Source organism: Athalia rosae, chromosome 1 (genome assembly GCF_917208135.1).
Source record: "Athalia rosae chromosome 1, iyAthRosa1.1, whole genome shotgun sequence".
In the NCBI taxonomy this organism is placed as follows: Eukaryota; Metazoa; Arthropoda; class Insecta; order Hymenoptera; family Athaliidae; genus Athalia; species Athalia rosae.
Genome location: NC_064026.1, coordinates 30,688,846 through 30,702,978, shown reverse-complemented (window position 1 = coordinate 30,702,978; position 14,133 = coordinate 30,688,846). Strand labels below are relative to the sequence as shown.

The 14,133-nt window shown below is 43.0% G+C and overlaps 1 protein-coding gene across 11 annotated transcripts in view; it reads right to left on the bottom strand.

Annotated features, from left to right (window-relative positions):
• The window catches only part of LOC105684176 (growth factor receptor-bound protein 14-like), a 174,866-nt gene that overhangs the window by 154,376 nt on the left and 6,357 nt on the right, over positions 1–14,133 (bottom strand). For 3 of the 11 annotated variants that reach the window (XM_025746568.2, XM_025746571.2, XM_048649144.1), the window contains one exon: positions 13,254–13,595. In XM_025746568.2, the coding sequence (XP_025602353.2) occupies positions 13,254–13,595 (342 nt within the window). Of the gene's footprint in view, positions 1–1,123; positions 1,560–13,253; positions 13,596–13,672; positions 13,802–14,133 lie in introns of those variants that run through there. The other 8 variants (XR_007276745.1, XM_048649140.1, XM_048649141.1 and 5 more) reach the window with 6 other exon arrangements.

The following is a 14,133-nucleotide window of genomic DNA, read 5'->3' as shown; positions in this document are numbered from 1 at the left end:
ATATGCAAGAGGGTATACGTTGTATATAATGCAGCGTACTCGCAATCAGTGTCAATCGTCGTCAGTCGTTCGCGTAGTTTGTCGTCCCAGTTCTCGTCGTCGTCGTCGTCGTCGTCGCAAGTGGAACGAAGGCGAAGGTTATCGTCGCGATTGCGATACGTAGTATACGTCTACATTATACACGTACGAGAAACGTTTACGTGTGTCGTAGGCTCGACGACGATATGTTTGCACGTCATACGTCATATACCAACGTTTGTTTAACGTTTGCGCTTGGTTCCGGAGTGTACAACGATAATAAATTCAATATACCACACGAGCTCTACGTAACGTGTACGTGTACGTGTACGCGTACGTCGCACGTACGCACAACACCCACGCGTCGCGCTAATCGTATCCGCATGTACGCGTAATAAAAAAAAAAAAAAATACATCGGTACGTGGCGATAGGGTGAAACGAAAAAAAATTAGAAACAAATTCGGAGGAACGTGAGGATCGCTCGCAGCATCCCAGCAATTTTTATTCAGGCGTATCGATACGTTGTCGACCGATCGAATCTTCGGTAGATTCGGATCGGTTTTGGATACTTTGCGAAAGATTGCGGACAAAAATCCGACGTCATTTTATCATTTGTTTTTCCAACCAAACTGCGCGTCTCTGAACTTTTGCAAAAACAAAATAGGAGAGTCACGACAAGGGTGAAAAAAAAATAAGTAAATAAAAATACGGTTCCACCTCGAGATGAATCCGCGCGCGCACGAGGGCGGGTATAGGTTGTTTGGGTAGGAAAGTACTGGAAGGAAGGTGAAAATATAGGAGGGAGCGGGGTGGAATCTGCGTCGTTTGTTAGCGCAGAAAGTCGTCGGTCCGCACCCTGGCGGGGAATGGAGAACGGAGTGGAGTGAAGGGCGGGTAATTTTTGTTATTATTTACCTACGAACTCGTTCTATCTATTATTCCATAACATTCCCATCCCCACCACGAGCAAGAGAACGCAAAAGAGTAAAGGGCGAACACCCCGCGATCCCTGCAACCCTCTGGTCCCTGAAAGCTCGCCCTTCGCTTTTCGTGTTTACGAAAATAATGGTAAATTTTCGATTTTCAAGAAATGAAGATTTTCACCTGAGGTCGTTCGTACCCTCGTACCTTTTCAGGGGCTTACGAATTTGATTTAGGGTTCCTGCATCGTCATGAAAAACGGATCATTCCAATCGGCGTAGAATCTGAAGGCGACGTTCTCATCCCTCAAGAAGGAACGATTTTTCGAAATATTCGATATCTCACGAATCACACACACACGTAAAATTCGGCGCACACTTCAACCCCGACGATGATAATTAATCGGTTTTTAAACGAACGTAGAATCGAACGACGCGCGTACGATTGAATCCACGTTGTTCGTTTAATCGCGATCGATCGATCACGATCGCCGTTGACACGGACACCCGACGAATTAATCCAAACAGAAATTTTTGCACCGCGCGACGTCGCGACTGAGAATCGGCGTGTTTATCGCGTGGGTCCTCCCGTAGTACTACTAACGCGGTAAACCGGCGAGGCGCAGGTCCTCGCTCCCTCCCCCTCCCTCTTATCTCCTTTCCATTGGATCGCTAGTCCCTCTATGAGCTCCCCTCTCACTCTCTCGCACTCTCGTTTCACTCTCGACGTCGCTCCGTCGCTCGTTCCTCTCGTGACGCGAGGCGCGCGCACTACGTCGTCAATCCACCCGTCGTCGCCCGACGTTTTCAGCTTTCGGCCCTTCGAGCATCCAGAAACATGGATGGAGCTTTCCAAAACTGTTGCTCTGCTCCTCTCCCAGCGACTTTTGTCAACGTTTCTTTTTTAGTTTTATTTTTTTTTCTTCGATTTTTTTGTCTCGCAGCGGTCGAACCGAGGACTAGAATTTTGGCAATCTCGCAGAGGAACGATAAAGACAATTGAGGGATTTGAAGAATTGAAATTGCGACGCGTACGAGCTGATTCATATTACGATATATATATATGTATATTAAATTAAATTATTTCGTTTTAATTAGACACGAGACTGTCGTAATTAAATCTCCTTCTGATTGATGTAATCAGGTTAATTAATCTCAGTTTTACTGCAGACACGACGAGAGAATATTCAAATGATTCATCGGACATTTCAAGTCTTACAATTAATACAATGCTAATGCATACACACGATCCTATTGCCATTCGTGTGAGGAGTGCATTTTTTCATAGGGGAAAAAAAATGCAGCTCGTTATAAAATGAGAAACAATTGATCGGATGTAGGCAGAGCCGTAGGTATACATATAGGCGAATATAAGCGACGGATGTAAATAATTTCTACGGTCGTTAAAACCGTTCAAGATGCAGTTAACCCGTCGTAGTGACGTTGGTGTGAATTAAATAAATAACTCGTCGCGATCTCGCGGGTGCAGTAAATACAGATGGAGACAAACATCGCGCGATAATTTTTCTGTTTCTATTTTTTTTTTTTTTTTCTTTTCTCTATCTTTATCTACCACCACGCAGACGAGATCTTACGTCGTACGCAATGTGTCCCAACTATTCCGTCACACGTTGTAGCGTGCGCCGCGCGACTCCACGGCTCGTAAATTGGGAGGCTGGCTGTTGAAAAAGACAATTTTAGAGGCGTGCGATTCCCGAGAGGAGTCGGAGCGGGAGGAAGAAGAGGAAGAGGAGGTACGATAACGCGTACGAGGGACGATAATTCCGTTCCGTACGCGTCGACGTCGGGGCATCGACGAACGAACGACCTTGTAGGTTGCGTGTGTGCGCGCCGCGGTTCTCCGTCTCTTCGCTGTACGTACGTACGTACGAACGTACGTATGTTATATACCAATTGGTGTAAAGCACAAGGCAACAACGACGGCAGCGACAGCGTGAACCCAGAACCTGTGAAAATCTCCCGCCAACTCGCGTGGCGTAGGTCGTTGTCGACACGCGGCCCCGGGGCGTGACGTCACCTGACGTCATACCCGGAGCGCTACCACGGTAGGAGTATCACCGGCCGCCGATCGATTCCCCGCGCTTTTACGACGCGCATGAATTATACAAGCGTACATATATATACGTATGTAACCGCGTACCTATCGTGTAGATACGCACTACTTTCTAAATAGGTGCTTTTCCAAAACACCGTTCATTGAAAAATCTGCGAAATTTCTTCCCCGTTCCAAAGATTTCTACATATTCTCGTGGAGCAGTTTCTATAACGGATGGTAAGATGAAATTTTTCTTCCATCGCCGATTCTCAGATCGTTGCAACGCGGGGGTTGAGATCGAGAATCGGAGGGCGTAGGCGAGCTAGACGAGTCGAAATAAGGCGAGGTTCGGCAAAGCGATCCCGAGGACGTAGGAACTGGGAGTCGGATAGGACCGACTGCAGACGGGGGTGGCGTGAACGAGAGAAATGGGGAAAAAAGGATGGGGATTTCTACCCCCGTAGATCAGGGGGAGAGAAACAAGGTGTGAGAGCGGTAGTAGGAAGAGTATTAGGAGGGAAGGTAGAAGGTGAAATCGGTTCAATAAATGCACGCAGAGGAGGAAGAGAGAACGAACCCCCGGACGGTCGGTGTGCACGTATCGGTTGGGTGGGGAAGGAATCCGGGTGTTGGTTGAGGTCCGCGATGCGAAAGAGGGAGCGAGGGACGGAGGGGAAGAGAGAGACGGAGGAAGGAGGGCGCAGCCGCGACGTCGGAACGAGGGAGGAAGATCGGCGGCAGAAACGAGAAGGACAGAGAAATAACAAACCCACGCCTGCGCCACGTGGAATTATCATCGCGTGGTATAGGAGACGTGGTACAATCGCGTTATCCGTACATCGCACACCCGGTTGGGCGACCCTTAATTGGGTCACATCCGAATTCTGACGCTACGTGAGAACCGGCGTGTCGCCGAGTAAATTTGTCGAAATACCGATCCCTGCGGTAAACTCCGACCTTTTTCAACGGGTCGCCAATTTTCCCCACGTGTCCGATTATTACATGTTTCGTTCTCCCATTCCGGAGGAGAAGAGAAGATGGATTTACGACGGCGTAATTTTCGGAGCAACGGGTTTCGAGTTTCGAGCAAACCGTGGAGCGGCGGAAGCAGGACGAGGAGGTGAAAGAAGGTCGGCGAAAGCGATGGGAAAAGGGAAGAAGGAGACGGAGGGGAAAAGGGGGGGATCTCCGGGAGGGAGGGTCGATCGATAGCTGCACGGCGACAAGGACGCCGTACGATAACAAATAACAATGCAGCGTGGACTAGGAGGAGCAGCCAGTCAACGTGGCCAAAAAGGTCATTCACCCCCGTAGCTATACACACGACGATACTACGATATCGCACGGACGCAAACGAACCGATAAATCACCAACAAAAATCAAGATAGCTATGCTGTCGCTTGATCTCCGCGGACAAAATAAATTCGGGCATTAGCCACCGCCTGATCTATCGCGACGTTTCGACGTCTCTCCCCCCCTCCCCCCGAATCCGAATTGAAAAAAGCACACCTGTGAATTGAATTTCATTGCTGAAGGAAAATATCGAACGATTGAATTCAAATTTTTGAATTTTTCATCCCCGTACGTCCCCTCTTATTTATTATTACTCCTATTCTTCATTTCGTGTAGGGGTTGGAATTCAGGTTTGGAAAAATCCATACACCTACATGTAAATCTGGGTCAAATGTGACGAGATTCACCTCCGAAAAAATAGGTGGGAACTTGAATTCTCCCTCATTTGTACGTCACCTCTCTCTTTTTTGTTTCTTTCACATCCTGCACGTTCGGCTTTTCCATATTATCGCCTTTTTGCTCCCTTTCCGGTTCACTTTACATCTGATTTTTCTGAATTTCCTCCCAAATCATGCATTCTTTTTTCTTCATCTCTCAACCGGCCCTTCATTTTTTCATGAAAACAACTCGTTGACACGTGTTGTTGTAAATTTTTTAAACAAATCGCACGTCGCGATGCCCTTGATTCATTTTTTTTACAACGCTGCGTCGACGCTACTATACGCGCGGTTCACGCTTCCATGACGCCCTTCGATCCTTCGGCGCTTCGTAGTTTTCCGTCCCTTCGCACAAGCCCGATGTTATCGTCGCGTCTCTCTTACTCCCGAAGCTCAGCTGCACCCCCACGTCGTATACGGCGCGACCCTTATTCGCCCGTGTTCGATAATCTCGACGTTGTGTCGGTGTAGACTGTACGGAGCGTATAGGACGAGCAGACATGGTACATCTATATAGTATCTGTGTATACCCTGTGGATGCGCGGCGTTTCGCGCACCCGCCGTCCACATCGGGTCGATGCCCGATGCCTCCTGGTTCTGTTGTCGTTTCCTCTCGCTCTGTCTCGTCTCCTCTTTCTATCCTCCCACCGCCACTCCTACTACCGCGCTACTTGTACACCGGGCGACTGCTACTACTACCCCCTTTTTCTCGCATTTTCTTTCAAGCGATTTTACTTAGGCGTGGCGGGATATCGGCCCCCCTGGACTTGCCCCAAAATTACTCTTACGCCGCACGCTGCACTGCGCTGTACTCTGTGTCCGTCGTGTCAAATATCACAGCGAATAGTTTCGATTTTTTTTAGGAAGTACAATTTCACTTCGATCTGGGTAGAAAAAGCGTCGTAAATCGACGAATGAATATCTGATATACGGATTCATACTCTGGAATACAACTGGAATATTTCGGGTTCGCACGCGGGGCGTCGAATCGGCGGCGTCGCGCGTTCAAAAATCGCCTAGAGAATAAAAGGCGATCGAGAACGAGGACGCGCATCGGTTACATTCACGTTTCGCAGACACGCGTATGAAACTCACCCCTTCGCGCATATGTCAAAAGTAGCGGGTGAATAAAATCCCCCACCCCCACCCCCGCAACATTACGGTATACGCACAACACCCGTGCGATATGCATGTGCAAAAATAATGATAGGCGAGGTGTTGAGTAAGGTCTGAAAACTCGCGTGCCAATGCGGCGTTTCATGTATACGTATATGTATATATATATATATAATTCTTTTTCCCTTCACGTTACGTGTACGTGAAGTCGGTTATTTTTTCTATACGGCGTGTAAAAATGCGCATCGCATTATACGCGCGCGTACAAAGATCCAGGGAGAAATTATAACGCCGCGCAGAGTAAAACCATGGCATGGAGGTGTACGATATTTATCTGAAAAATTATCTCGCGCGATGAAGTTGTGTATAACGTAGGTTGGATGTTGAAGAGGTTGTGTATTTATCGTTACGTTTTTCTCCAGCGACGACGGAATTACCAATTGACGAATTATATTATATCAACATTAATTCGTTATAAAACCGTATCGCAAATTAGACGAATAATAGGCCTATACGTCATGATATATCTCGATCTTGCGATCAGACGATATTCGCGAATAATAGTAGTAATTAAAAATCGCTAGTCGATTCTTTTTATTTTTCAATTTTTTACCCCTCTGTTAAGGTATGTAATATAGTAACGTTATGTGTGTCATGGCGTGATATCAAGATGTACAAACGTTTTAAATTCTCCAAAGAAAAAGGGGAAAGAGAAAGAAGAGGTGGGATAAATATATATATACTTTAACATCCACCTGCAATGCACCACCGTTGGAATCTTGTAATATTAATATTATAAATTTATATCAAGTTCGCGTTAGACGCGATAGTTTGCATATCGAATGATATTGGGAATTTTTATTTGGAATTTGAACATCGACTTGGGTATGTACGCAAGGGAAATAGTTTTCAATATTTGCTTCGAGGACAGAAAATTGTAATATACATCGAGGTAGACGGTCTCCGAAATGGTCATTGCGGATGAAATATATACAGCGCAGATGTGATGCTCGCGCCAAGAATCGAAACTAATCTTCCCTCAGATTTGCACTTTTTTATTTCCTAGCCTCTGCAACTCGAATAAAAGTCCCCTGGAGTCCGGAGAAGATTCTCTCGGCCAAACCGACGCAATTTCGTGAGCGATTTCAACTTCGGTTCGTGATAAATACACGTGAAACAGAAATGTTAAAAATTGAAAATTTCAATTCAATCGCCGCCGATTCATACCCAAAAGGGAGGTTGAACACGAATTATGGAAGATCGTTATTAGACACTGTTGTACATCGACTAACGACTAACGATTCATTTAACGACTATAACGAGACACGCAACGCACTGTGTTATACCGTATAACACGTGCATAAAACGGCAACAAAGCGGCACGCGTGCGGCACGGCTGAAACAATTACGACTATAATATAATATAAAATATATATAACGTCGCGGAGGATTGATTATTTAATTAATTTTAATTAACCGGCAGACTTTTTAATTTGTGGACTGAGAATGTAAGCGCCGACGGACGAGGAAAAAACTCCGCACTCGCTGCGCGATTAACTCTCCCTTAATCATAATTACGCGCCAAAGTCATCGTGGTACGTTACATCGAGTATTTCCCTCTACATAAATAAAAAAATCTTGTACAACAAAAAAAAAAAAAAGCAAGGGAGGAGATTTTTAATATTCAGATTATGATAAAAATGTTACGACACGATGTTCGCCGCAATGATATAAAATCAAAAAATTACATGCTCTTTATTTGACTTGAAATTGAAGTTGAGTCGGGGAGCCCGAGCTTTGCTGGAGTCAGCGTAGACAGCAGCGTAGCGCTTTGTTGTGAGACGTCACCTTCGGGGCTGAGCAGAGGTGACGCCTCAAAACAAGGCCCCTCGCTCGTGGCTACCTGACTCCAGCTTAGATCGGGCGCCCTCGTAGATCGAGAAATTCGAATATTTCGACCCCATGCATGGATTGCGACGAATCAAAGTGGGTCTACGACTAAAATTAATCGATATGTCTTGTAATTTTTCTGCTCCCAACAGCGAATAATTGATGATTACTCGATCGATTGCGTGAATAGATGATTCTGGCTTTCAGATTTGGATTCCTGAGCTGATTATACGTGAGATTACTCTTGAAGAAGCGAAAAAAAAAATCGATTTTTGAGCAAAAAATAAATCATTGTTTTAATTAGGTTTAATATGCTTTTCTTACGTATTTTGACCTCAGGAATCCGAATCTGAAAGAAAAATTGATCTATCTCTAGAATTGACCGAGTCATCGTCAATTTTCAGCTTTTTGGGGTCAAAAATGAAAAATTGATTTTTTAGTCTATCTTACTGTAATTTGAGCTCAGGAATCCTAATCTGGAAGAAAAATTGATCTATCTGCAAAAATGACCGAGTTATCCCCATTTTTTCGCGATTTTTGGCATAAAAATAAAGATATCTCAAAGGGAAAAAATCGTAGCTCAATTTGGACAACGGATTCGTGTTCCTGAGATCAAAATACATAAGAAAAGTGCCATACGATCGATTTTGAAAAATAAAATTTTTTGGTCAAAATTTGAAAAAATCGTAAGGGGTACCCCTTGGAAAAATCTCAAATTTTGACCAAAAATTTTTATTTTTTAAAATTGATCGTATGGCACTTTTCTTATGTATTTTGACCTCAGGAACACGAATCCGTTGTCCAAATTGAGCTACGATTTTTTCCCTTCGAGATATCCTCAAATTTATTACATAAAAAAGAAAGAATATACCTGTAATTCCAACCCTTAATTACGTAGTGCGAAAAAAATTAATTCGTTGCATAAAATACTCATCGAACCGATCGACCCTTAATAAATCTATGTCTATAACTGTCAAAATCTAAAATTGACGATTCGATTTTGCTTCGTGCCGATATAATCCGTACGTTTTATCAAAATTTATATCGTTTATAACGGCGTTTTCATCCGAATTTCCCGAGGGCTTTATTTTCGCTAATGAAACACGCGGTGCCCTGCACTCGCGCGAGCCCTCGAGAGCAGTTTCGTAAAACAGAATGGTATTGCGGAAAAATGATATCGTTGTACGAATCTCATGGTATAAAGTCTGTATCGCATTTAAACTGAATTTACGATCACATGCTGCACGTAATTATTTTTTTCGGTGCTCGCGACACGTGCGACAATCGTTAAAAATTGTCAAAAATATTGCCGCGGTCGGGTCATCTGATATTTTCGTACCTAAATAATGATTGAAAAATTCACCATTACATCTTCCCTATTTTTCACTTTTACACACATTCGATGGAATGGGTATTATGATATCGATGTCAGTTATGAAATTATATACAGGTGCTATAGATACACGTATGTACATATATTCATGATCGTTAAAGAGGAGGTGAAGTTCATGAATAATGTCGATTTTAATCTGATCGTTAACAAGCTCTTTCCTAATAGATTGTTCCAATTAATTATGAGTCTCACACCGCTGTGAACGGAATTAAACTTTTTTCCAATTAAGTAAAATAAAAGTAATAAACCGACTCGTAATTATCAATATATGTGCAAAAAAATATACATAGGTGAAAAAATAATACGAACAGATGGGAGTATAATACAGGTACATTGATGTATGGGGCATTCCACGTCGAAACAAAGACGTTCCAACTTACTAGTCCATAGTTCTTCCAAACCAGAACCCACGCACAACGATTTTCTATTTAGAGCTCTCGTCTTTGAATTATGCAGTTTTTGAAATTCACAATTAATCTGAAGACGAAAATTTTGATATTTGTTTTCTCAATGTCACCTCATTCTAAAAGAAAAACAAGGAGAGATAAGATGTTCAGTTTGGAGTAAAAAATCAACTTTTTTTTTTTAAACTACAGTATCCCCATATATTTTGATCTCATGGATCCGAATGTGGTTAGAATACATTAGAAAAATGCCCGGCAATCGATTTAGAAAATACTTTATTTTTGGCGCTAAAATCGTGAAAATGTAATGGGACACCCGTTGGAGTTTTTTCGATTTTTGGTCAACAATCAAACATTTTTTTGATAGGGTTTCTCTCAGGTATTCTCATGTAATTTGATCTCAAAGCAATGCAATGAAAAAAAAAAATTATTTGGATTTTTTTTTTTTATGTACACTCAGTTCCCTCGATTCTTCACTGAAGGCCCATGCTTTAGAATAGCGAAAGCGGGACAGAATTGAACTTCTTGAGTGTACCCTGAACCGTTTAAATATGTGCTACACTTGCACATATTTACTTCCTTAAACGGTTTGCGGTTACATAGAATTCGCAGACATACCGGAAAGGAATGCCGCCGGTCAGGTGGAGGAAAGGGGTAATCCATTTACGAGGTGTGAACAAGATCTTAATCAGGTGATGACAGCTCGATTGACACCTGCTAACAATAGGGGCAAGAAAAAAATAGGGAAAGGAATTTCACACCTCGGCGTCTATCAAAAAGCTATAAATTATGTTTGAGTTGCGGCACGTGCCGGCTGTCGGAAAGCCCGACGCACGTGTAAAAACTGAGTATCGCGAAAAGCGACGTGGGTTCGCCTTGAGACGCCTGAGCCGGAGCTCGCTATCGACTGATCTGCCGACTGCATTTGGGTGATTCTTTTTAGAAAGGGATTCCGTTGCGAGAAACCTTAACGGGGCGTGAGCACGGCGCAGAGAGACGAGACGCGGTAGTACGCCACGGAGCGGTACGCCGCGGAGCGGTAGAAATACGAAGGACATGGAGAGCGCTCGAGCTCGGAACGAATGATCGGAATTTGACGATGAAATTGACATTTTCACAATTTTAGCGCGAAAAATAAAGTATTTTATCCTAAACTAAATAACTAAATTATCCTTACGTATAAAACGTCCACCGAATTCGATTTCATAATTACACGTATTTTGAATTAGCTAATTTTCATATCACGTGAACGATCTAACGATGGTAAAATTAATGAATGAATTAATTATTCGATCCAAAGCTGCGCCAGCAGCGTGTTGACCTTAGCATCAGCATATAACGTGCATGTACGCACGTACGTACCTGGACAAATTATACACGTACATATAAGCGCAGTATACGTATAGTGAGGTACATCTACATGGATAACGCATGCGGTTTGTCGGTTTCTGAAATTCCGATGGTTCAATGACACTGTATACGCCTTAGATATTTCGTAAGAATTATACTATATCCACACAGTTATAGGACACCCAACATTTATACACTATATATACGTCATCTGTATGAGATACACCTTGAACAGTCGCAGCTGCGTATACGCGAGTCTAGACGGCACGAACCGATACCCCTCTTAATATTCCAATAATTTGTCACAACTTAACGTGCCGTCTACATAAATTTACAGATAAATAGGTCCGACTCATTCCGTTTCATTTGCAGGATCTGTCAAGAAGATATTAAAATACATGATATATTTTACACTATATATTCTGCAAAATCTCGAGTCGCGATACGATTTTTTTCGTGGCATTTTTGTTTTCCATCCGAAATCGTTGGGGAATCAAAAATAAGGTGAATATATAACATGTCACGCGGGGACACGATTGGGGCGTGTCGTCAAATGTTTTTGGCAAAAACAGATCGGAAGAGAACATATGCGAAAATGTATGATGAGATGGCGGCTAAATTAGCGAGGATGTTGATGTTGGCAATGATGGTGAAAAAAATACCTAAATATAATTGCGGAATAAACGAATGAAATAATTTCCCAACTGTTTCAGTCGCCAGGATATGAATGACAAAAACGCATCGTGCGGGTTTAAAAACCAAATCAAGATTAAGCTCACGCCAACCTTTTTGCGTGCTACGATTCATGTTTTCGAACATATTTTTTTCGTATCACTACTTACATACTTGCACATACCTATCGTACGTCGCATGACATTAATGTGTAAATTTGACGTAAGCAAATCGCAGGTTCAAGGCCGGTGTATTGTTACGGCACTATGGGGGAAAAAACCAAAAAGAAAAATCAGAATAAGAAAGGACAAAAAATAATCTGTGAAATTAGTTCGCCGATGTCTGAATGTAAATTGATAAACCTCGGTGGAATTGTATAGCAGATAAGTATGCAGATCGTAGGTGATAATTTGAAAAAAAAAAAGTTGACTCCGTAGGTGCGTCTCTAATGTGCGTAAAATACAGAGGAGGGATCGGATCGTTTGACGTATCGCGGGTTGTTCGCGATACACGCGGAAAAGAAAGAGACAACGGTAGCCACCATATTCTTACGTCGAGTCAGAATTCGGGGGTCATTCACATCACTCGCGATATCCACCACCAGCAGTAATATACGTGATGGATACATATTTATACACAGACATATATATTTATATCCCTCTTTTACGTCTTCCTCTTTTCTATACCTCCTCCCCGTCGTCATGGCGAATTTTTTGTCTAGTTCTTTTCCATCGCCTTATATTCTCACACCGTATACCTACGTACGTACCTATCTCTATCCACTAACTGCGCAGTAAACAAACTTTTATAGAAATACACAAGTGTGTATGTAATATCTACTTTTATACGCTAGGTACGTGCACCTTTATTACCATTTCAGTGCACGCGTGTTAGATTTTCAGATGTCTGTATACCTACATACATACATTATGGATATGAGTAGGTATAGCGTACGTACGTATACGTACGCGACGCAAAGATCGGGGCACATGTGAGAATTTTTAGGCGACCATTTGATTGTTTTTCGCCAATCTAATTCTAACGGTGGGCGGGTCGAGGTGGGAAAAGTATAACCTGCGGAAGACTGGGGGAAAGATGGGGGGAGGCGTACCTCAAATTTAATACACTACTACAGTTCAGATTCAATCTTCCGGATGATTCTCTCCATTTTTTATGAGCGCACTTTTTTTCGGAGGAGGGCTCCGAGCGTTCTAAAAAATTCAACCTCCTCTCCGCTTCTGCCCAACTTACCATCGAATTACAAAAAAACTAGAAGAAAAAAAACGGATCGCTTGAAAATTTCAACGATGGTCTGCGTTTTTTGTTCACACTGCGAATTCGACTCCGCGTTGCACGCGGGGTAATTCGTATGGGCCATAGACGTACATTGACCCAGGCAAAAGTACGTCGCAGAGCTGAATACGGCAGTTCATTTCAGGCGACGCAACGCATCTTTATTCGTGTTTCCTTTACCCCTTTCCCCCCCGTTTCAATCTCATTCTAAATTTTCGCGACGAGACGTGCGTTATTATTGTAATATGTATGTACATACACCTATGTATGCAATGTGGGGCCAGCGCTCGATATTGAATCTGCATTCGAAGATGGAAAATCTGATGGAACACTTGGAACCGCGTATCATTCGTTTTGGATGTTTGGAAAAAGTGGTTGAAAGTAAAAAAAATCAGCAAAAAATCACTCACCGCACAAGTTGATCCCGCAGCAGCCAAGAACGCGTCTCTGGTCTCTCGCTGCGGAGAAAGCACCTCGGGATGTTCTTTTTTGAGTTTTGATTCCTCGCGGGGAAGAAGGTGAACCGGACGCTTCCGAGGAGCGGAACACCTGAATTTCTTCCGTCGGGTCTTCCGGGTCCGCATTTTTTTCCTCGTCGTCGTCTCGACGACGATCGGGGTCTTCCAAAGACGGTTCGACGAAGTTAACATCCTCCGGTGTCGTCGGTCTGACCAATTGAGTCAGAGAACCTTCGCTCGCTACAGAAACGGCGTCTAGACACCTCGGCAGGGTTCGCTCTGCCATATCGGCCGCTGAAAGTCAGGAAAAAACTTTGTCAGCAGGAAATTTCTTTCTTTCCTGCTACGGCGATGCGAATATTTTCTTCTACCTTTTGCCGATACATCAAAATTTTTCGCACTCGATTTTTTGAAAATTGACGGGCTCGGTGAATCGAATAGTGAACCGGTGATTACCCCATCGGATGAAAAGAATGAAATCATGATGAAAATAAACTATGATATTACAGAAGAAAAATATGCGTTTTTATCAGAGGACTTTCTGATCGGATACAGATTTTACACCTGCGAAATTCATCCGATCGGATTGCAGTTTTGAAAATGAAAAAATACGTCGTAATTTTAATTGATACGTCATGACCTCGTAATCCCCGATTATACTTGAAAAATAAATTTAGCCACGCCTTTTCCTAGACGCCTCGCTGTCTAGGTAAAAGAAATTATTTGAACAGGTGTATGAAATGCTGAACCGTTTGGCTTTGACTCACATTATTATACGACGATAATTGCGTCTTGAATCAATTTTCATTTCAAAAAATCTTATTTCTTTCTT